The 23,692-nt window shown below is 43.1% G+C and overlaps 1 protein-coding gene and 1 long non-coding RNA gene across 3 annotated transcripts in view; one reads left to right on the top strand and one right to left on the bottom strand.

The window, feature by feature from the left end:
* KCNQ5 (potassium voltage-gated channel subfamily Q member 5) overlaps window positions 1-21,251 on the bottom strand; it is a 255,071-nt gene extending 233,820 nt beyond the window's left edge. Inside the window, exon 1 of one of the 2 annotated variants that reach the window (XM_083607215.1) lies at window positions 19,280-21,251. In XM_083607215.1, coding sequence (XP_083463341.1) covers window positions 19,280-19,662 — 383 coding nt within the window. In that variant the 5' untranslated portion in view covers window positions 19,663-21,251. The remainder of the gene's footprint in view (window positions 1-19,279) is intronic. The other variant, XM_083607218.1, reaches the window with a different exon arrangement.
* Window positions 21,252-21,346: 95 nt separating this feature from the next.
* Window positions 21,347-21,932, top strand: LOC310759834. The gene is made up of 2 exons (XR_014546548.1): window positions 21,347-21,442; window positions 21,530-21,932. It is a non-coding gene; the product is annotated as an uncharacterized lncRNA (long non-coding RNA).
* Window positions 21,933-23,692: the final 1,760 nt, after the last annotated feature.

Genomic DNA, 23,692 nt, shown 5'->3' with positions numbered 1-23,692 from the left:
CCCGAGATCATATTTAAAAATTGGTTTGATATTATACAGGACATCAGAGGTACAGCAGGATACTGGATTCAAGTGAATCTGGAACAATGCTTTTGGGAGCAATAAAGGAAGTCAAGAAGGAACATCCAGTGCCAACTTCTGGTCAACAGAAAAATAATATTTGGAATATTGTGCTAGTGAATAAGATAACTGCTTATAAATGAGAAGCAATAAATAATTCAGAGATTCTTCAGAAGAACTTGACTATCCTCTTGCTTTTGGAATAGATATAGACCAAGTGATTTAGCACCTATGGACATTGTGACAATCTGGTGTAAGGAGCTGAGCATATTAATGCAATGTTTAGTTTTCTAATCATTATGCTTTCATAATGAAAACATTATGTTTTCTAATCTTTTCTGAATATACTTTCAAGTCATTGTTCTTATACATTGGCTCAGTTCATATATAACAGTAAGCCATGGTCTAAAACAAATAAGCGTATTGCTAGTGCAGGCTGCTAAATGCACCAGCTGTTTTCTTCCCTATGGAAACTTCCCAAGCAGAAACTTGCAAACCAGTGCTTGTGGTTTGATTCTACCCAAACAAAGCGGAAAGCCAAGGACAAACCTTGAGTACTGTTTGTGGTTTGTTTGGGAAGAGAGAAACCATTGAGTGCTAGTTCACACATAACACTAAGGTTTGTCAGAGCTACAAAAGCTCTTCTGGAGACATAACTGAACAATGCTATAACAGGAGTCTTCTCTTCCTAATATGACTTCCAAATAAACTTCTACCTATCTATATGTATATAAAATGGCAAAGCTTGATATATTCCATCCTGATTGGTTAAACCAGGAAAGTCTTAGCAGCACCGTACAGTCAGATCTTGCACAGCACAGATGTGAAGTAACTCTTTTAAATTGTCCTTTCCTTTTAAATAGTGTTCTGGGAAATAATTAAGAGACTTAATTGGCAGTGAAATTTCCCTGAGCTAATTCAGAAAACTGCCTACCTCTAATATTGGTTATACTTTTTGCTGTCAGCAGTTTACTGCGTAATCGTATCATTTCTATCTCACAAGGAAAATGTTGCTGTGGTTGGAAGATATAGCCACAATATCCTGTTTTGAGCTTTAAGTTTCTTGAAAAAAAACCACAAAATCAAATGAAAATATTACACTTTAAGTACTCTTCTTGACTTTCCTAGCATAACTGATCAAGTATTTATTGAAACAGCTTTCTTCCAAACAATTTTACATTTGTAACTTCACAGAACCTGTTGTCAAATGCCCCTAGCATAGATGCAGATAAATAGTGATATGGAAATAAACTACCTGCCATATTCATGGGGCCATCCATATATTCTATATAATTGTGTATTTATCTTTATTGTAAAACCACATGTGGAAAAGGTTGCAGTTTTCCAGATTGTACATATATGTGGAGAGAGAGAGAATTTTTAAATTGATTTTTCAACAAATTATAAACATAGCACACAAGTTTCCTTGTTTCATTAGTCTTTATTTCTGAATCTGTTGCAAAGGTACTTTTCTCTACCCTTTTCAAAGCACTCGAAAGTGAGTTTTCTTTTTGGAAATATCACATAGTAACATTGTTTCAATTACATTAACAAGTTAAATGATATGTAACCTTCCTTTCTTGGAGCCATATGTAAACATGCCCATTGTCCACAGGGATTTCAAAAAATTCAGGAGATAGTTTCCGACACAAGGGAACTCTGCCTACAAATCATTCTCCACTTTATAACAGAACAGGCTTGTCTAACCCTTGTGTTCATTCAGCTTCATGGATACACCCAGATCAGGATAAGCTCAAAGGATGAGGCTTTTGGTACTGCAAGCCACTTTAGGAAACAATTTCTTTGCAACTCAAAACTATGGCATCCTGTTCTTTGCTAATGGCATGGTATTTGGAAGAGGGGATCTATGTTTCAAATTACATTATCTTTTCCTAAATAAATGTTGGTTTCCTTGACTAGTTCTTTATCTGGGTCATTTAAGGTAAAGGTAAAGGTAAAGGTACCCCTGCCCGTACGGGCCAGTCTTGACAGACTCTAGGGTTGTGCGCTCATCTCACTCTATAGGCCGGGAGCCAGCGCTGTCCGCAGACACTTCCGGGTCACGTGGCCAGCGTGACAAGCTGCATCTGGCGAGCCAGCGCAGCACACGGAACGCCGTTTACCTTCCCGCTAGTAAGCGGTCCCTATTTATCTACTTGCACCCTGGGGTGCTTTCGAACTGCTAGGTTGGCAGGCGCTGGGACCGAGCGACGGGAGCGCACCCCGCCACGGGGATTCGAACCACCGACCTTTCGATCGGCAAGTCCTAGGCGCTGAGGCTTTTACCCACAGCGCCACCCACGTCCCTTGGGTCATTTAAAGCTCTTGGCAAAACTGCGAGCCTTGTCTGATTGCTGAGAGCCAAGGTTTAACATAAAATAGGGGATATATCATGGATTAGAAAACCATCTAGAAGCTCCAAGGGAAGTTTGCAAAGAATCACATCAACTTCCACCTTACCATCAAGGGATGATGAGGAACCCCTACTCACCTGGGTACAAGGTGGAGAGGTAGCAATCTGACTCAGGCTGCAATGCTAAACACACATCCAGCCCTATCCTAGACATTTTAATTGAGAGCTAAGTCACAGAATCCAAGAGAAGTACGACTAGGATTGCAACCCATGCTGAAATCCAGTTGAACCAAACACATCTTGGTTTGTGCAGCTAACTTCACTCTGGGTGTCAAAAACAGTTCTAAAAGTGACAAGCAGTAGAATCTGCAGCAATATTTGGTAAGGTCTTGTGCTTTTATTGTAAAACTGCAAGAAACAGATCTTGTTGCAAAATGACAAGTTATTTCAGAAAAAAAAAGACTTAGGGAGGAAATCTAGCTAATCTTGAGCTCAATCTGCATTTGGCAAATTCCCGCTGTCTTAAGTGATTGATTGAAGGATTGACAAGAAACGCTTAGACATGTTTCATAATGTTTGCCAAGAAGGGATGCACAATCTAAAAATAATAATAGTAGGAATGCTATCAGCTAAGACAATAATTCAGCAGAATTGTTTAAAATACAGTTTTTAAAAATTAGTTGGAAACAGGAAACCAAGTAAGACTCTCTCTTTTTTTTTTTGTAAAGTCAAAATAACAATTAAATATAATGAATGTATAGTTAGTTTCTCAAGTAACCTAACAGAAAAGTCAGTTTGGTGATATGCTCCCAATTAAAACCTCAATGCTACATACAAGACAGCTGTAGAAGTTCAGACTCGTATCTTTTTTTATTAAAAGTTACTGCACTATCAAAATTAATCAAGCACACTGGACACCCAATTACTTTTATTTATTTTATTTCAATTAGAGATATCTGTCAGATCCTTCTAATGCCTATGCTTGAGAACTCTGAAAATCCTATTTCTTTAGTTTTGCTATATTTTTCTCTGGGGAAAAAATACATATGGAATCCTTTAATGGTTGGACAGATATTTTCTTTCACAAACAGTTTTATCCATGTCAATGAACTATTTGCTGATTACGTTCAGCAGCAAATAATTCACGAATAATGTTACATATAAAATAAATCCCACCACCATCATGGCTTTCACATAGAAGCAAACAGTTTCTACTAATACCACAAATTTACTGTGCTTCTGAAATCACTGTGTACTAAGTCTTGCAAACTGTTTGATATACACACTCTGTTCCATGGATTACACTTATTTGATTTAGCACTCATAGATATTTTTAATAGATAGAGCAAAGAACAGATTCACAAAAGGTGAGCTTGCTTCAATTAAACAAATACAATCACTAAATGGAGAGGCAATAATGTGCCTTGGCAATCTGCACATGGAATTCAGGCTTGCTATAATTTTACACATTGTATACAGAAAGATGGGACGCGGGTGGCGCTGTGGTCTAAACCACAGAGCCTAGGGCTTGCTGATCAGAAGGTCGGCGGTTTGAATCACCGTGACGGGGTGAGCTCCCGTTGTTCGGTCCCAGCTCCTGCCCACCTAGCAGTTTGAAAGCACATCAAAGTGCAAGTAGATAAATAGGTACCGCTCTGGTGGGAAGGTAAACAGCGTTTCCGTACGCTGCTCTGGTTCGCCAAAAGCAGCTTAGTCATGCTGGCCACATGACCCGGAAAAACTGTCTGCAGACAAACACCGGCTCCCTCGGCCTACAGAGTGAGATGAGTGCACAACCCCAGAGTCAACCTTTACCTTTTTATACAGAAAGATACCTGTGTCAAAGACAGAATTTATTTTCATCTGGCGTGATTTTTTAAAAATCAAATAAATGAAATCTGTTCACTGTGCTGAAGGGTCCCCAACCTTTTTTTGGGCCCGGGGCATATTTAGAAATCTAATGACTTGTTGTGGACACCACAAAACATCAATTGAGGACCCAATAACAGTGACCCACCCCCAGGGAAAGAAGGTCTAGTCTTTTATGGGTGTAAAAATTGTGCAGGGCAACATTCTGGGATTGTAAAATTGGTCACAACTGTATTGATTCCAGGTGTAGGTAGGCTTTGGGCTCAGGCACTGGGTGTATATCCATTCTCAGGCCCCTGTTTGGGTGGGGGGGAACACCTGAGCAGGGTCAAACCTGGAGTAGAAGGACCACCTCAAGACAAGGGTCTACTTACGTGGCCCTCTGAGGCTGCCACTGGAAGTTCTGTGGCCCATCTGCCTCATTCTTGGCTTCTGGACAGAGACATCACTCTAGACCCCTGCAGTGGTGCACCCTTTGATCACCTGCAGCCAATTGTAATCCTGTACCCAATGACCGCCTGCTTAAATAAGGAGGCTTAGCAGCCTCCCAATTGGTTAACAATGACTTTGGTGGGCTATCTTGTCCTCCTTTGCAACCAGCCATGGGAAATCCCCAGAGTCTGGTCACAAATGGAAAGGCCCTTCTTCTGCATTGACAGGCTGCAACCACTGCCCACCCCATTAACAGGTATGCTGCCATTTCACAGAAGAAAAATGGGCCATGCTCAGAACTTCACCCTTAAACAGTCAAAACATCTACAACCCTCCCAAAACAAATACAATACATATGTTGGGGACCCCAGTGCTAAGGAATGAACCTGGGACCTTTTGCTTGCAGAACATGTGCTCTACCACTGAGCAATGGCCGTTTTCTGGTCACCGACTCCCACAGGCCTCCTTGCAGACATTATATTCTTTCAAGGACCACATGCTATATGTGCCAGCGAAGCATCCCTGGGTGATGTGTATAATGTTTGATGTTTTATAATGTGCCTAGGGGCAGCGCTGCCCCCAAAAAGTCACCCACCTTGCCAAGCATCTCCAAGGATACTTTCCCTATGTCTGTTCACCAAAAGCTGTTCCTCCCTGTTCTAGGCCAGCTTTATCCATGTAAGCCCATTTTATCAGTCCAGTGGCTGCATAAGATGCACTATACCTCTGAATACTAGGCAGATGATTACCCTGATACATTTGGCTAATGACCCCACATCTGCTTTTGCCAGAACAATTTTACAGGAAGTAAACAAGTCAGTCTGAGAGAGAGAAGTGACTTGCCTGTAGCAGTAAGAACTGGGTATGAGTTGATGTGTGTTCGAACAACAAACCCTCGAAATCAAATCCCCATCAATTAAATTCTACTGAAATCAATTTCCATCTCAGATCCCTCTGGAAATTTTCTCCTTCAATTAATGCACCCTCCTCACAACCCCCCCCCCACTCTTTTACACCTAGATTATTCCCGCTATTCATTCCCCCTTAAACGAATATCCCCACATCATTCAGTTGTTTCACAGTTCCTCTCCAAACCATTTCCCCTTCCAAAAATTGATACCCAACAAAAATATTAATCTGTCAAAATGTTATTTACATGCACCACAATTTCATAAAGAAATATCATCACTGCATACAATATATACATTCACAATATTCACACACAATAAAAAAAAACCCCCACATAATAACCAAAAGGACAAATCACTGGCTAACTGCAATATTACCGCTTTTCCTTTAAATGTCTGCGTAAGCCTGGCAGCATAGAAATGTTTTCAACAAAGGTTAAAAAATTAATACTGAAGACACCTGCCAAATCTCTACTGGAAGACTGCATTCCACAAGACTGGAGCAATAAAACTGAGAGCCTGGTGTCGTGTTGACGTCAAACAAGCCTTATCAACCGGCTGTGCTTCTACAGATGATATCATTCATGATATCATTCACTGAGCTGTGATGGTAGGATTCAGGTACACCTTAAAGTACTCTGGAGCTAAGTTTGTAACCAGGGTTTGGTAGGTTCTTTGTAAACAAGAACCTTTAATCTGGCTCAGTTGTATTAATTTCATTCTTCCTTCCCAAAAAACACGTTTGCATTTTCCCCTCTCTGACCACTCTTAAAGAGACAAGATTCCCAGTTTTCTCACAGAGGCGAAAACCCTGTCTTTGCAGTGTGATCCAAAATGTCTCTATTTCCTTGCCTTCTTCAGTTTCTAGAAGAAAGCAAGCAATACCATTTAAGGTAAAGGGGAGGCCCAAGTAGCTACTGTGCAATTAGCAGACAAAGCCATACCTCATTGCCCAGATTAGCCAGGCTGCCTGTATCATTGAACCCTGTTCCATACTGCATAGGCACCCGTTTGTAGCTCAACAACCATCTTTAGGATTAGGGAAACTGGGCACCCATTTAGTGCACTGACAAAGCTGCTTAAAAAAAAAGTTAAGATATTTCATAATTGATCCAGTCGTGTACATGTGCATTGATTCTTAATTATTGTTCAACCCTCTTTCATCATGGCAGATTTGGTACACTGTTTGCATTAAGAATATACAGTTGCCTATTAATCAAAGTAGCATTTGAACTCTGGCAATTGCTCTGGCTGCTCTCAGTCACAGTTAATATAAATGATGTCCATTCACGAATGGAGTCATGCAGACATCCAGAGAGTTAGAAATGGGTGTAGTGCATATATTTGGACTCTACGGATAGGAGCTTCAGGTCAAGAATGTGAAATGTACATTCCCCAACCTTCTTTTTTCCAGCTAGGAGACAATCAGCCCATTCTCTATTCCCAAATTCATTGGGTTTATTTATATTTTAAACAACTCAGAAATGAAAGACATGCTGTATCAAGCAAAGGATGGAAGCCAAGGTGAAAAGGTGCCCTGCATGAATTAAAAAAAAGGGGGGGAAAGATAGGTAGAGGCTGGTCTTTTTATTCCTAATGGAATTAATACATGAATCATGACTTTAGTAAGTGCCATCTGTTTGTTAATTGTACTTTGCAAAGCACCAGGATGTTGTTTTCTTGTTTAATAACAAAACAAGTTAGCAGCTACAAAGGAAAGTGCAGATGTCCTGAAACAGCCAGGATCCTACAACTTGAGTGTTAGGAAAATCATGGTTAATGCTATGCACATATTAATTGTTTCTGTTTCCAGGATCTAGTACTTAACTCATGGCATCAAAACTGTACTAAAGACAGCTAATATTAATTTTTTTATAGCAGTTGCACGATCCTTACATTAGAAAAATATTCATTTGCAAATGATCCATGTGGGCTGACACAGAGCTTGGTCAAGCTACCAAACAATGGTGCTGGCTTGCTGAAGCTCAGCATATTATCTGGCTCTGGTCAGTATATGGATGGGAGAATCAATGGGACTCAATGCACATCTAAGCATGGTATATTTGTATGCAAACCTAAATATGGTGCCTTTGATAAACTATGTTGAGCATTTTGAGACATCATATTTTATCTATAGCAGTGTGACAACAAAGCATCCCACATGAACCTATAAGGCCATTTGCACAATTCATCCAGACAGCATTAAACATTTTAAATTCTGATTGGTATCAATGGGAGATTTCCGTAAAATCAATTCTATGCATGCTTACGATGCCTACTCAGGAACACGGTGGGACGTACTTCTCAGTAAACACAGGAATACACTGTTAAACACATGCATAGCTACAGACCTTTACTGCATGCTGGATTGTGTCCACTCTTTATTCGTATTTCATCGTTTTTCAGACACTTCAAGAAGGTGATAATATTCCAGTAGTGTTTTGCCCTAGGCATAAATTCATACTAATATCTCAAGGTTGCCATGTTTCTAAGGCTATGAAAAGTTGCAGTATATGACAAAAAATATAGCAAAATCTATCATTTCTCCCCAATTGCTCACAGGCATAATAAATGGTCAACATTTTCAAATCACTCCCTTATTTTGAAACAGGGTTTCATGGGTGCAATGGGAACCCAAACCAAGCAAGAAGAGGGCAAGCGGTAGTATTTCTTGTAATATGTTTAAAAACTCACACAACTGCCCATCACTCATCCAACAAGCTCCTTCCAAACCACTAGAGACAGTTAGTTTACTGGCCTAACAGACATCTATGCATAGGTAACAGAACTTCCTCTTCTTCTCCTGTTCCCTTCCACTCCCTGCATCCCCTCAAAATCAGATGAGGAGGGTGTGAGAATGCTCTGGAGCATATTTGGAGAGTGCAGAGGAAGGAGAGGAGATAGAAGTCCCATTGTGCCAGTAGATCTATGAATTCAGAGCACTGGATAAGACCCCCAAAGTCTGCACACCTCATATGCATTGTCCTTAACTGCCACTGAGCCATGGTAAAACTGAGCACCATGTGAAGATACAAACTCTTGGTTGTCAGACCTTGCTGTTATGCTAAGAGGAAGCTAGCAATCCATCAGTCTTCCATTCAACCTGAGTCTTACCATGAAGAACTGACTGACTTTGCAAGGGCAGTGGGAGAACTTTCACACACAAATTTCCTTGCTCCATTGGAAGTTTTAAGGGAGGCTGTCCAGTGGAAGGTGAAACACAGGGAGGACATGTGGACCTGATTCTCCAGTAAAACATCCTCCCCTGAAAAGACACAGGTGAGTTCCTGCCTTCGCCAGCTGCTTTGGGAGTGAGGAGTGGAAACAAAATGGGTGAGAGAGGGTTGAGTGAGAGGGAAGAGAAGAGAAGAGGTGAAGAGGGGATAAAGGAAGAAGATAAGCAGTGGCAGTGCTGAGCAAATAAAGAAAGAACCCAATTTTTCCCACCCACAGGTGACTTGCCTGAGCCCCTCTGCTAGACTTAGGCACTTCCCAGACAACAGTGACTTTCTTCTGAGCTGGCTCCAGCTTAGATTCAAAGGGAAGGTAAAGCAAAGGGGGAGGGAATCTTTCTTTCTTTTTTACAAACCACATATTATTTTAATAGCTCTACATTTAAATGCCACGGTTTAAAACTTAGATTTAGCAATGCATTTCCCCTCACTCAACCATTTCCTCTGCAGTTTAGCCGTTTCAGATGGACAGAACAGGAAGGGTCCTGTTGCTATTACACAAAATGGCAAAACTCTCATTAACTGAGGTGGAAAGAGATAATTAGCCCCAAAGGATAATGTGGTAGGGAAAAATAAACTACTGTAATACGCAGTTGAAAAACAATCAAGTAAGAAGTGTTCATTTCTGTCTCACACGACTTGCATATTATAAAAACACATGAAGATAACAATTTTTGTCTTAAAACGATAAAAAATTCCTCTTGCCTTTTTATGTGCTAATGTTTATTAAGGTGGATTTTGAAGAAAATTCATACTAAATTACACTGAGAAAAATGTGAGTCATTGTTCCAGCTCATGATGGTCCTTAATTTAGCTTCAAAACAAGAGCAATGAAGTACTAAAGCAATGCATTTGTGAGAAAAAGATCTCTTGTGATGGTGTTAAACTTGGAGCTTATGTTTTAATGATTTGCAGGGCTTTTTTTCAATCAGAACTCACTGGAACCTCTCAGGTGGGCCCCATTGCTATTCTAAGAGAATGAAGAAGGTGTTCATGGTGAGTTCTAGCACCGTTTTTTTCTAGAAAAATAGCACTGATGATTCATTAGGCTGTAATTAGCTGTTGCTTCTCAGATCTCTCTTATAATGTGAAGGGACAAAGTATGCAGTACACATGGAAAAAACACTTAAAATATTTTTTGGCAACTATACTTTCATTTCTCATGTAAAATATTGATTCCCTCTGCCTACCACCATATAGCCAACTGCTTTATACTTTATACTTTGATACCCAAACTATTCAGCAGTATCCCAATCATGATGAACTACAAGTAGCTAGCATATTCATTATGACTAGTACCCAACCAAATCATACAAGTTGTTCTGAAAGGTCTGGATGAGGCATCCAATGTACCATCTGGTGTGATTTTGTGGACTCTTTTTGAGGGCTAAAGAAGAGACATAAATTGTCTCCTTTCATCTTGCTGCTTCCTCTATACTCAACTCTTTGATTCTAGAGAAATCAAACTATCTGAGTCTATGTCAGTAACTTCATGCAGGAAGACACAGCCTGCAAAATTTTCATGGAACAAAGCTTCAAATTAAAGTTAACCAGTTAGAAAAGACAACAACATTGAATGGCAACTATTTTCAAAGACTGAGAGAAGCTGATATGCATTGGAACAACTGGTGCATCTGTACTACAATCATTTTTCAAGAATTTCCATATAAGTTTGCTCCAGGGGGGAAAACCATAGAATATTTTCAGTTGCCAAAACTGCCATTTGCAATTAAAAATTAAAGCTGCAGCACTCATCCCATGCAGGCAATTATCTAAAGGTAGCTGGCAGTCGTCATTGTTTACAGTGCCGCTGCTGTGTCAGGACTTCATTAATCTGGGAATTTATATTTTAATAGATTTAACATTCTCAGATTTATTTTCAGCTAGGCTCATATTTGAATCACACTCACAAATAACAGTAGCAAAAACCCTGCTTTCTTGGCATTCCTCCAAACTACCTCACCATCTCATTTTTGGAGCTTTATAGTCCAACAGAACAAAATCATTAAAGGTGAATTTTTATTGAAACTGCTAGAAACACTAATTAACATATAGATACCAACTTCCATAAGTTGCATCTTATTCTACATTCCTAGTAAATACAGCATCCCTAGAAGATGTTACTGGTCACTACAGTATAGCATGTACATCCCTGAAACTTGATATAAATCCATCCTTCACATGTATTCACTAAAAAGGCTATTTTTAAAACAACCATCCAAAGCAGTTGTATCTTTGCAGAGTAACCCAATATTCCACAAAGGGAATACACATACATCTGCAAAATTCAATCACAACTACTCACAGAACAAACTGAACTTCAGGAGTAGTATCATGGGCTTCACTGTAAGGTTAGGAACTGAAGTATAAACTTCAACTCTGAAGGACCCTCCCCTTCAAGTCCTGTCCTACTTCAGCATAACTTTCATTTTATTGAAAGGTGCACCTCTTTGTCAAGCGATGGAGTGCAGTGTTGATTTTAAGACTGTTTTACTTTTGTTCCTGCCACCATCTCAATTCTGTTGACAATTCCGATGTTCAGTTGGTTGATGTTTCATTGTTTCAGATTTAAACACACTATTCATTATGACTTTTAGTGAATATATAATCCACTCTGGGACCTTTAGGTGCTCTAGATACCTGCAATAGGTAGGTAAGTTCCTACTTAAGCGTCTATTAAATTGTGCTCTGAGGCTGCTCAGTGGAACCTACTCCCAAATAAACATCCACAGGCTTGCAACTGAGTGTACAGAATAATGCAAATCTCCTTAGGTATCTTAAGACTGATTTGTTGAGTAATAAAAGTTTGATTAGTATATTACAGTAAAACTGTGTTTAGTAATTACTACCATTATTGAGGGACTCATATGTTGAATTACAACTGTGTAATCCAGGCGGGTGCTATTCAAGCTCTTAATGATCAAAGACAATTTGTCACAACAGGTGATGTATTCATCATCAGGGGAATAAAGTATTTTGTTGAAAGTCCAGTGAAGGAAACATATGAGGAACAGACAGCAAAAACTAATTCTTCAGTTTGCAAATATCCAAAATTTGGATATTTGCTAAGACTTTTCCTTATCTTTTAAAGACATTTAAACAGTCCTCTCAATCTTTAATGAGAGTTTTGGAGCCTAGCATGTCTATACATTTATTTTTCCCTAAGTTCCTTTCAATCAATTAAAAAACTTAAAAAGCTACTTTCCAAGCAAAATCTAAGCAAGTAAGATTTATACAATAAACAAAAGCTACTGAAATTGAGAATTTGGGGGGGGCACCTTGAAAACCCATGCAATCTGCTGACTGCCCCAACAAATGTTTATACTGTTTTTAATGTGCATTCATTCAGAAACCATGAATAAAGTATCTAAAAATAACCAAGGAGACAAAACTGTTACAGGAGACTGAGTGAACAAGCAAACATGAATCTAAGTGAATGAATGGATGAGCCAGAGATGCAATATACTCATTCAGAGATATTCAAAGCCCAAGGGAGAGGAAAACATTTGCTTCCGATCATTCTCTCAATTAGATCTTTTCTTCTCTTCCTGTTTTTTCCTTTTTGCCCTACGGATGATACCAAGCCAGACTCCATAAAATTGATCCCTAAATGAAGCTGTGAATTAGCTTTCAAAATACCTTGCAAAACTCCTCTTTCACGTGTTCCTGAGCTTTGTTCCGAAGGGCTAACAACTATATTGATACCCTATACATAATCAAGTTCCTAACTTCAGAATACTTCAGATTGTCAGTGCTCTGTCTGACAGTTGAGCCAAATATATATAGACGGATCACACATTTGCAGTCGACATTAAGCACAAAAAAGACAGAACTACCATTTTTTAAATTTCAGGCTACCAGTCACTAGCACATGTAAAAGCTGTACTTGACTCTTAAAACATTCAGTAAGTGTTGGGTGGGGTAGGGGGAAAGCACAACTTAATTTCTCTTAATTTAATTTCAAGTGTTATATGGTGGTTAAGCATAGCTAAAGGGTTTAAAAGCGGTGAAGATTTTGCATATGCACCCCAAGGTAACTTATACTTTCCCTGTGCCAGCTATCATTCCTTTCAGTAGGAATTTCATAGCACGTTATACCATTCCAGGCAGAAGGGACCTAGAAGAATAACGACCCATGCATCCAACCCAGAAGCCAAAGACTAACACTAGGATAATGGAATAATGTTGGGACATTATGGCTAATGTTGGGACGTGGGTGGCGCTGTGGGTTAAACCAGAGCCTAGGACTTGCCGATCAGAAGGTCGGCGGTTCGAATCCCCATGACGGGGTGAGCTCCCGTTGTTTGGTCCCAGCTCCTGCCCACCTTGCAGTTCGAAAGCACATCAAAGTGCAAGTAGATAAATAGATACCACCCTGGCGGGAAGGTAAAACGGCGTTTCCGTGTGCTGCTCTGGTTCGCCAGAAGTGGCTTAGTCATGCTGGCCGCATGACCCAGAAGCTGTACGCCGGCTCCCTCAGCCAATAAAGTGAGATGAGCGCCACAACCCCAGAGTCGGCCACGCCTGGACCTAATGGTCAGGGGTCCCTTTACCTTTACCTATGGCTAATGTTAGAAATTGTCAGATAGAATAATCACAATAAACCTTCAACGGAATTGAAGGAAGGAAATCTGCAACACTCCCAACCTACGGCTCTCTCACATAAAAAGTTCCTTTGGAGAAAGTGTTATAAATTGAGGTTTGCATATAATTCAGGAATATCACAAATCTCGAGGTAATGCAGAATGTCTCTGAGGTGTTTGGGGCTTGTCAGAGGCAAAGCCTCCTTCCTTTTTCCTTATGCATTGTGTCTGTTTAGATTGTAAGCCTGAGGGCAGGGAGCACGCTACTAATGATTTTTCCAAGTACATCTGAGATACTTTTTAGCTAAAGCTGAATGCCTTAAGTAAACAAAGCAGGATCCTACAAGCCAGGTACGAGTAAAATAGGGACTCTTTGTGGCATTTCAATGATCAAGGCAACAACAAAAAAATGTATCTGCTGAAATCAAAAGCAAATCTCCAAACTTATCATTATGCTATGTAGTGGTACCTCGGGTTAAGTACTTAATTCGTTCTTAAACTGAAACTGTTCTTAACCTGAAGCACCACTTTAGCTAATGGGTCCTCCTGCTGCTGCTGCGCCGCTGGAGCACGATTTCTGTTCTCATCCTGAAGCAAAGTTCTTAACCCGAGGTAATATTTCTGGGTTAGCAGAGTCTGTAACCTGAAGCGTCTGTAACCCGCTGTAGTGGCATGATAGGGGAAGGGTGAGCAAAACCTAGAGTGAAGAGAGGGTGTGGAGGAAGAGCTCCACTGTGATTGACAGGTCTAGCTTGTAAAAGGAAGGAATTATTTTACTGGTGCTCTCCAATTCCAGTACGTGTGGAGGCATATCAGCTTTCCAAGGTATATCTCTAAGCAATAGAGGAAGGAGCAGGGAGGGAACCACTGCTCTCCCAGCCTCCCAACACAGTGGGTCATTGCCGCTAACCGAGAGGGGAGGCGTGAGGGGCTTGCAATGGTGAGTAGCAGTGGAGCCAATCCAACACTGCCAGGTGCCACACCAAGCTCCCCTCTTGGAAAGTGACAGCCACCCATTGTACCTAGAAGCCAGGAGAGCAATAGTGCAGCAGCCCACCAGCCACTTCTGCCTCTAAGCTAAAGGAAGAGGGAGAGGGAACTCTCTTTGGTAATTGAAAGGCCTACCATGCAATCAGAGGGAGCGATTTTACATGGAAAGTGAACCCTTTTTAGTTCTTTCCACTCCAAAATTAAAGGTTCCTCGCACAAAACTCCCTGGACCTATTTCTCTGCAATGTGGCAAATTCTTACCCAGAAGCTAATTTCTCATGTCTGCGATTTTCAGGTCACTTGGCCACAAAATACAAAGGTAGACTGATTCCTTGTGTACACACCTTGAAAAAAAGTGATCGTTCTGAAACTTAGCAAGTATCATTATCCAGAGGGGGCAACTCCATCTGCAAATTTCATCCAATTCTGGCAGAAAATAATAATAAACAACTTATGGGGGGGTGATGTTCCTGGGTTCTGCAAAAACAAACCCGGCTGCCCCCCACCCCGCCTTTAATCCTATGATGCTGTGTCACAAATGCTCACAACTGTTGTGGCTCACAGCAATTTGAATACCTGCCTCCCCAAAGGACAAAGACAAAATCTATGTCCCTTCCTCGCTTGCAACATTTTGCTTTAAGCCACAAACATTTTTTTTCTGGAGAGTGGTAGTGCTGGGTGCAACTGATGCCATCTTGTACAGAGAGGGAGGGGTGTGTGGCAAAAGGCATGTGGGGAGGGGGAGGGGAGGATGCTGCTTGTGCGCACTGTCATCTGGTCAGCATCTCAAATGTACACAGCTGGACTTTACTATGAATTCAACTAGGCTACAGTCAGATCAATGATGGCTTGGAGGAAGACACACCAAATAGCAGTATTTCGTAAGAAACTACAGACTACCTTTGGATTGTGGCTAAAGTCATGTGCACATGGATTCAAAAACCAGCAATGGACAACAGTAGGAAGAGTCTTAATAGCACATGGATGGAAGAATGAGGAAATCCCGACGAAAGAACTGTGGCAAGAAAAACTGATGGACTATGCGGAATTGGCAAAACTGACACACAAACTACATGACAAGGATAACTGTGATTTTAAAGATGAATGGGAACCTTTTACGAAATACTCGAAGAAGCAACAAAATGAACTGGACTCTTTGGCAGGTTTTGAATAAACATTCACAAACTTTATTGTAATATATAGATAGATAATTTGAGGATCGTTACAATTTCACTACATGCAGACAGAAAGATGTGTTGAGAAACCAGAGAAAGGAGCTGAGGGAAGTCCGGGGGTGGGGTGGGAGGTTGGGTTTTCTGTTTAGGGGGGGAGGGGAAAGAATGTGGATGATGTATTTTTGTTAACATTATTGTGTTGAAATATCTAATAAAAATTTAAAAACAACAACACAAAAACCAGCAATGGAAGTGTACTAGAGCCAAAAAGCAGGCACAGCCAGTCATTGGTGTGGACAGGAAAAACTGCACTTAGTCTCCCATATAAAGTTACAACTGACTGCAGGTGCAGATGCTCTGCTCCAAATTCACTTTTAAAAACACACACAAATCAAACAGCAACTACACTACTATGAAAAGTAAGCGTGGAAAGGCCCTCACTTCTGTCAAAAGAGAAAACGGAGCAGATTCCAAAACTGCAACAACTACCGAATTTTGGAAGGATTCATGCCCTCAGAAGGGGCAACCGTTCTTGTAAACTTCACCTAATTCTGACAACAGATGAATTAAGTTATATACAGCCTCCAATTGGGTCAGAGCTAGATCAGGCTGTTTTATAAACACCAAATTGGGGTCCAAACTGAGTCTTGTAATCAGTGCATGCATCTAGTTATAAGGTGGTTAGTTTGCTGAACTGGGCTAGGGGATGCCTTCCTTTGCGCGCACATATGCAAATTGAGATTAAAAAGACTTAAGAACTCCGTTATGTCCTGTTATCAGGGGATATAGGACTAAGTCTGTTCTTCCAAAGGGTTGTATGCTACCTAGCACACTCTTAGCTGTTCATCCTGACAAGAGTTTAAGAAAGAGCTGGAGATTAAAATACTTTAGGTGAATTCAAAGATCAGAAATAATGTTTATAACACCTGCTGATATTGTTGGCTGGTGCAATTCTTTGGTTCCTCAGTTGCTCTACAAAAGCCTGCAAGTTCACGGTCCAGGCCCAACACATTTCAAAAGCAAAAAGCAGCTATTCCGCCTAACTGCTTTCTGCCACTTTCTGAGGCAACTGTAAAACAATTGTCTTTCAGAGCAATACTGTCTCAGTGGAAGCAGAACATAAACATCATAGCTAGCAGTCATTGATAGCCTTATCCTCCATTAATTTGCCTAATCCTCTTTTGAAGCCACCCAAGTTGGTGGCCATCGCTACTTCTTGCAGGAGCAAATTCCATCGCTATGTGTTGTGTGACAGCGTGAAGAAGTATTTTATTTTGATTCTCCTGAATCTTCCAAGTTTCAGCTCAACTGGATGTCCCTGAGTTATAATGTTATGAGCAAGGGAGAAAAGCTTTTCTCTATTCACTTTCTCCACACCACACATAATTGCATAGACCTTGATCATGTTCCCTCTTTACTTGCCCTTTCTCTAAACAAAAAAGTCCTTAATGTTGTAACTTGCCTCCTTGCCCTTTTCTGACTCCTTCCCAGTTCCACAATATCCTTTTCAAAATGTGATGACCAGAACTATAGCGCAGTATTGCATGTGCAACCACACAACAGATTTGTATAAAGACATTATAATATTGGCAGTTTTATTTCCAATTCCTTTCATAATGATCCGTAGCACACAATTTGCCTTTCTCCATGGCTGCCACACACTGGGTCAATATCTTTATCGAGCTATCCACTACAATACCAAGGTTTCATTCCTGGTCAATTACCCGCAGTTCAGTCCCCATGAGTGTATATGTGTATGGAGGGGGGCATGTTTTGCCTTGACACAAATCACTTTACACTTGTTTCTACTGAATCACATTTGCCATTTCACTGCTCGGTTTAGAAGGATCCTGTAGATATCATATGCAAATCCGGCTATCTCACTGCTCACCCCTAATCCTGTTGCACGGAATGGAAAACTGACTTCAATGGAGATGCAGAAATCATGTAATGCAATGTATAAGAAAGTGAACTGTTACGACCTGGGAAATCCATAATTCAAATCACATCTTGGCCATTAACCAGCTAGGTAGCTTTATGCAAGCACTGTTATGAGAACTGATGGGGCATAGTGGCTAGGAGACAGCAGTGCTAATCTGCAAGTGTGTGGTCCATGAACTTGCAAGATGGCCTCAGGCAAACCTCAGTCACACCACCCTCACCTGCAATACAATAATAGTCACCTCACTGCTAAGGATTGTGTAAGGATTACAACCAGATAATGCATGTGAAGTGCTTTGAACACTTGAAAGTTCAAGTGCAATATAGAAGTATTCAGCACTATTCTTTCGGCCTCAGACCCCAGTCTGCAAAATGGGGAAATTAATAGTGGCCTACTTTACAGGGCTATTGAAACCTTGATGTACTTTGAATACTTGGATGTTCTATGTAAGTGCTATTTTTGTAAATGAAAAGAAGTGTGCGCAATTAGAGTGCTGCATAATGACAGTAAGAACATAGTTTTTAAATGTAGTATTTATTTTTCCTCAAAACCTCCCTTAATAGCTTATATGGTTTCTTTTGTCATAGTTATGGATTTTACAGCCATTCTATAACTCCGCAATTTCCAATGGAAAACTGCTTTCCTAGAGCCATTCCACAAACCAGTATGGGTCATTCTTAAATCGCTTCAGATTTCTCCCCTTTGGACTCATTTGCAGCATGCGTGCATTATTATTGGTTCCTCCCTCTGCATTATAGAGAACCAGTATGTCCTACCTTTCCATCCCAACATTCCAAAAAAGTTCTGTTTGTTCTGCCCTTGGGGAAAACTTAAGGCATTACACACCATATTTAGGATCTTGTCGCTTATTGCACCTTTCAGCACTTCTCAAAAGGGAAGAGCCTGTGCACCTCAGAACATATCAGTTCAGACCCTCATTTGCCCCCTGCCAGTGAACCTGGCAGTGCCAGAAAATATTGCCATATGTCCCATATTTTCAACTACGCAACATCTGGTATCATCACATATCAATCAACCTGAAAGAACTGGTCCCCACCTTAACTTTCACCTTCAGGCTTTTGCAAGTACAGTCATTTAAGTGAGGCTGTCCATCCTTCTACTATAAGCACAATTAGAAGGGATTAAAGCAGGCTCTCTAAGGGCACTTTCACACATGACGCATACAGCCTGGTCACATGTATGTCTTCCTTGGAAGTAAGCCACTCTGCATTCAACAGACTTGCTTCCAGGTAAATGTATAAAGTCTTACATCGTTTTGGATTTATTGCAGTTTTTGTGCCTTAATTCGGAAGCCGGCTAGGGTGTGCATTTGGCTTTCATGTTTCTCTGTCCAGTTTCCTACCTCAAATGAAAGGCATCCACAAGTGTGGACAGGGAGCTTTTAATGGCATGATGTGTGAGAAGAACCCAAAGAGTGAGCTAAGAAAACAAAACAAAACACTTTAAATAGACATTTAAAAACCCAAGTGAAGTCATCTGGAGTAGATGATGCCTCACTTTGAGACAGCACCACATCTGGGTAGCACGCAAAGGCTGCTCGTTGCAGAGAACCGTCGCCAAGGTAGTCAGTCCAGCCACATCCCACCGCGTTAGAACCCACCGCACTCCTCCCCCCCCCCACGGGCGCGCGCCCCGGCCAGGTGGGCGCCCCTCCCTCCCAGGTGGCCCTATCAACAGCCCCCTGAGCGCGCGTCCCGCGGCGCTACTACTCACACGAAGGCGTGGTAGATGAACGCCCAGCCGCGGGGTCTCTCGAGCACGTTGTAGAGATAGTTTTGCAGCCTCCTGTACTTGGCGTTCCGCCGGTAGGTCGGGTTGCTGCTGTAGGAGAGCGGCTTCCCCAGCAGGCTCATCCGGGCTCCTCGTTTCTTGCCTCGCCGGCTCTCCCGCAAGCCGCCGAGCCCGCCGCCGGTGCCCAAGAGGAGCAAGCCGTCCCCTCGCGAGGGCGCCGAGTTCAGCAGCACCCTGCTCCGGCCAGACTCCACATCCTTCATGCCGCTGCCCCCGCCGCCGCGACACCCCGCCGTGCTGCTCTTCAGCCAGAGCCCGCCGGCGGAGCCGCCCTCGTCGTCTCCTCGGCTGTGGCTGCGGGGCATGGCATCACGGCGGGGGCAAAAGCGGCAGCAGCAGCAGCGGGTCCCCGCTTGGCTGGAGGGCGGAGGCGAGCAGCTTCCTCCGGGCGCTGAGGAGGCGACGAGGAGAAGGCGGGAGAAAAGAGACTGGGGCGGCTGCAGGAGCCTCGCGCTTTCCCCACAGCTCCCGCCGAGCAGGAAGGGGGCAGGCAGAGCCGTGGGGGCCACCTTGCCACACGCAGCACGCAGCAGGCAGCGCCGAGGCTTCTGAGGCGGGAGAAGAGAAAAAGCGACGGCTCCTCTCAGGCGCGTCCGCTCTCTTCAAGCTCCGGCTCGCTCGCCTCGTTTCCCCCCGCGAACCGCTTCGCCTCCTCAAATGCCGCCTTTAAAACAAAAACAAAAAAACACCTTTTGAAACTTTGGAGTTAAAAGCGAGCGCCTGCGAAGCAAGAGAGCGCCGCTCGGCTTTCCGAGCGAGAGAGAGAGAGGGGCGCATCCACAAATAACACGAGGAGAGCGAGTTGCTGCTTTGGAGGAGGAGGTGGAGGGAGGGAGGGAGGGAGAGGGACGAGGGGGGGGGTGGCGAGCCCAGAGAGAGAGGAGTCTGCTGCTGTCTTGATTTATAGAAATTGGAAAAGGACGGCCAGGAGGGGGGGAAGCCGGGCAGCCTCGGAGAGAGGCAAACTCATGCCCAAGGCTCCTGCTGCCACCTTGGCTTGTCAGCGCACTTTGCAGGGCGAGCGCTTCTCCGGCAGGCGGGCAAGCTGTTGCTCTCCGTCCAAGTGCAAGAGAAAGTCGCCGCCACATAAAACGGACGAGAGCAGAAAGTCGGAGGAGGCACCCAGACGCGCCCTCGGCTTCCTGGGCCAAATGAGCAGCAGTGTCTGTGTGAGAGAGAGGCGCAGCTCACGGCAATTACGCCATAAGGAAATCTCCGCCGGAAAGTCATAAAGCGGCCTCAAGAGTCAAGCCCAGTAGCAGCAGCTCCTGGCGGCGGCGGCGGCGGCGGCGGCTCCGTCGAAAGGCACCATACTCTGTACATGCAGCATCTGTTAAGTTTTAACGCCTCACTCTCTGGCGAGTTTTCATTGCTGCTCGCCCTTGTTAAGAGCGCCGCGCCGCGCAATAAGCGCCCCTTCAGCTTGGCATGCTTCGCTTAGCTCCCTCGAGACGACGAAGCAGCGCCGTCTTGGGAAGAGAGCGAAGCCGGCGTCGACCTGAGGGCAAAATAAATCCACCAGGGCGGGGAAGGCGGGAAAGGGACGCCCTCCTTCGGCGCTTGCGAACTCGCGCCAAGTTGCAGGAAGTTTGCCCGGCCTGACATGCAAAGCGAAGTTGCGGGTGGAAGCGGACCCGCGGGGCCGCCCGACGTAAGCAGGAGGGAGGGGGGCGGGCGGGAAAGCTTCCACTGCTAAGAAGGTAGCGGCTGCCTTGCTTTGGCTCCCTTCGCGGAGCAGCGCCCGCGAGAAGCGCCGCCGCTTCTTCCCTCGCTCATTGTGGCGCGCATTTAAGGAGCAGCTGGCGACTCCTCGGGGCTGGAGGAGGCATCCCGCCCCTTCCCCGAGATCCCCTCAAATGCCAGAAGAAACACCACGTCCCCAGGGCCGCCTTCTCTCTCTCGCTCTCAGGCGACGCGACGCGCGGTTGGCGGGAGACGCGCTCCCACGTGACGCCCAGGAACTTAGGCATGAGGCGGCCGTAACCAAGTTGGGTCGCTCCCTCGCCTCAGTTCCTCAGAGCCGTGAGGAAGGGAAGGTGGCTTGGGAGGAAACTGCGTGGGTCGTTTAAATCCAGAGAAGTACAGGTGTGGCACAAGTAAAATATCATGAAACCCCAGGTGCAATTCAAGGTTCTCGACGTTTACATCGTGTTTCTGCCCCTTCCTTTCCAGCACTTGCCATTCTCTAACAAAAATGGGAATTCTTCCTGTAGCTTAGAGCTTCTTTTTCTTTTTCTCTGTTCTTTTTTGCATACTGCTGCTGAAGCTCAGCGTGACATTCATTTCCAATGTCAACTGCACCCAGCCTTGCCATCTACACGCAGGGAAGCTTGCTCTGAAAAGAAAACAGGTCAGGAAATGATGCTGTGACAACAAGTGTAGCATGGAGGAAGAATGATGAGCCTCTCTGAACGTCTAACCTCCGTCATCGCTGCCACTCTTTCAGAGTAAGATCCTTCGCTCTTCAGTGTTCACCTTTGAGCGCTGCTTGCTTTATTGTCAAGATCATAAAAAGTAAACTGGAGAAGGGTTGGGACCCATTGAGAAAGCTCTTGATGTCCATTTTTAAATTTAACTTGTTGGAGTGCTTTGTTTTGTTTTGTTGGCTATTGCAAAGAATGCATTAAGCCATATTAGCTGCCTCATCTGTATCTGTAACGCATTGGTTTGTACTGTTCGGTTCCATTCCTGTGTGGAAGGAAAAGTGACATATTTTTAATGCACTTAGGGTATGTTCACATGACTGCTTACTCTGCATCCAGTGTTCTCCAGCTGCTTGTTTTGAAGTCTATTGATAAATACTGCTGTTTGATGTGTTTTTCCTCAAACTGACTAGAAAACTTAAGCTACATTCATTTTTCCTTCAGAATGGTGATGGACATTTGAGACAGCTGTGCATGTGTGAATGGCAGCTTCATTAATAGGAGTTGTGCGGAGGGGGATCCAAAATTTCCTCAGATTGCCATTTGTTCATATCTATCGCTAAAAGCAGGTTTTCCTTTGGAAAGGAGTGGAGCAAGGGGAAAACCGCTCGGACCCATGATTTCTAGGCATGGCACAAGCTGATGTGTGGATGAATCATTAGGTGAGAGGCTGGCTGAGGTCAGACTGAGGTTGGTGGGGCAGTTGACAAGCAATGCCACCCACTGGACTGTTTGGGAGTAAGAAAGCAGGCAGGTGATGTCTGGCGAAAAGTAGACTGAGATCAGTGTGGAGTGTTCCATTCACCCTAACAGACCAGCCAGCCTCCATTGGATGCTGATGGAGGGGCAGGTGAAAGCTCTTGCTAAGTAATCGTTCATTCTTTACATGAACACCTACACACTGCATGCACACGAGTGCATAATATGACCTCATAATATCCACTGAACCAGATCTGAGTTTGCAGGGTGGGGAGAGGTCAAGGGAGACAAAGGGCACAGGAAGTTTAGAAGGCGTCCGAACCTTCAAAAGTTTGAGAAACACTTGTTTATGTTAGGTCACTTCCTAGAGCTCTGGTTCAGATTTGGGCTATGGTTCAAATGGAACAGCGCAATCTGTAATTAAGCGAGGGGGTGGGGTGGGAATATACAATTGGGGGGAAACCTGATCCCAACCCCCCCCCCCCAATTTCCTTTTAAGAGCAAGTATTTTTCAGAGCAATCACTTCCCCATTCTAATGAGGGAGTGAGAGTTCTAAAGCATGTCCATTTGAAGTGAAGCTGTACCAAAGAGTGAATTAGAATGCAGACAGAGTCTTTCCAGACAATTATTTCTGTCCAGTATTACATAGCTCTCAGCTGTCACAAGAGATGGAGACATCTTTCCTCAAGGTAGTACTGCTTCTATTGCAGGCAAATCACATATTTCTCAGCTGTCAAAAAACAATATTTTGACTGGGAAAATGCAATATTCCTCCGTGCCAGTTTACACTTACGTAACAGGCTGGGCAAATAATGCAATGTAATTGTGCAAGTTTTTGAAATGACAGTAGATAGTGACCTATGACATCTTTGGTGACAAGCGACACAACTCAGCCCTTTCCATCATAACTTTGTGAAATGTGTTGAACATACGCATATAAAATTTTTCAGAGGCTGAGTGCACTGCCTTCTGTTGCATTCCAGGAGCTTTCATGTAGTCCTTAAAACATTTTGTTGTTGTTTTATGCTAACAGCATGTGTTGGGGATGCAAAGTAATAAATACAGACATGGCCCACATCTTCTGGGGTTGCCCCAAAGAAAATTGTGGTAAGAGATTAAATGAAAATTGAAATAATAACAGGTTACAAGCTACCATTAGATAAATTGTTCATATTGTTTGGATTTGTAAAATATTCGGTGCATCTTTCTAAC

Source organism: Podarcis filfolensis (assembly GCF_964270895.1).
Source record: "Podarcis filfolensis genome assembly, chromosome: 3".
Lineage (NCBI taxonomy): Eukaryota > Metazoa > Chordata > Lepidosauria > Squamata > Lacertidae > Podarcis > Podarcis filfolensis.
The sequence above is the reverse complement of the archived record's forward strand: the minus strand, read 5'-3'. Positions and strand labels throughout refer to the sequence as shown.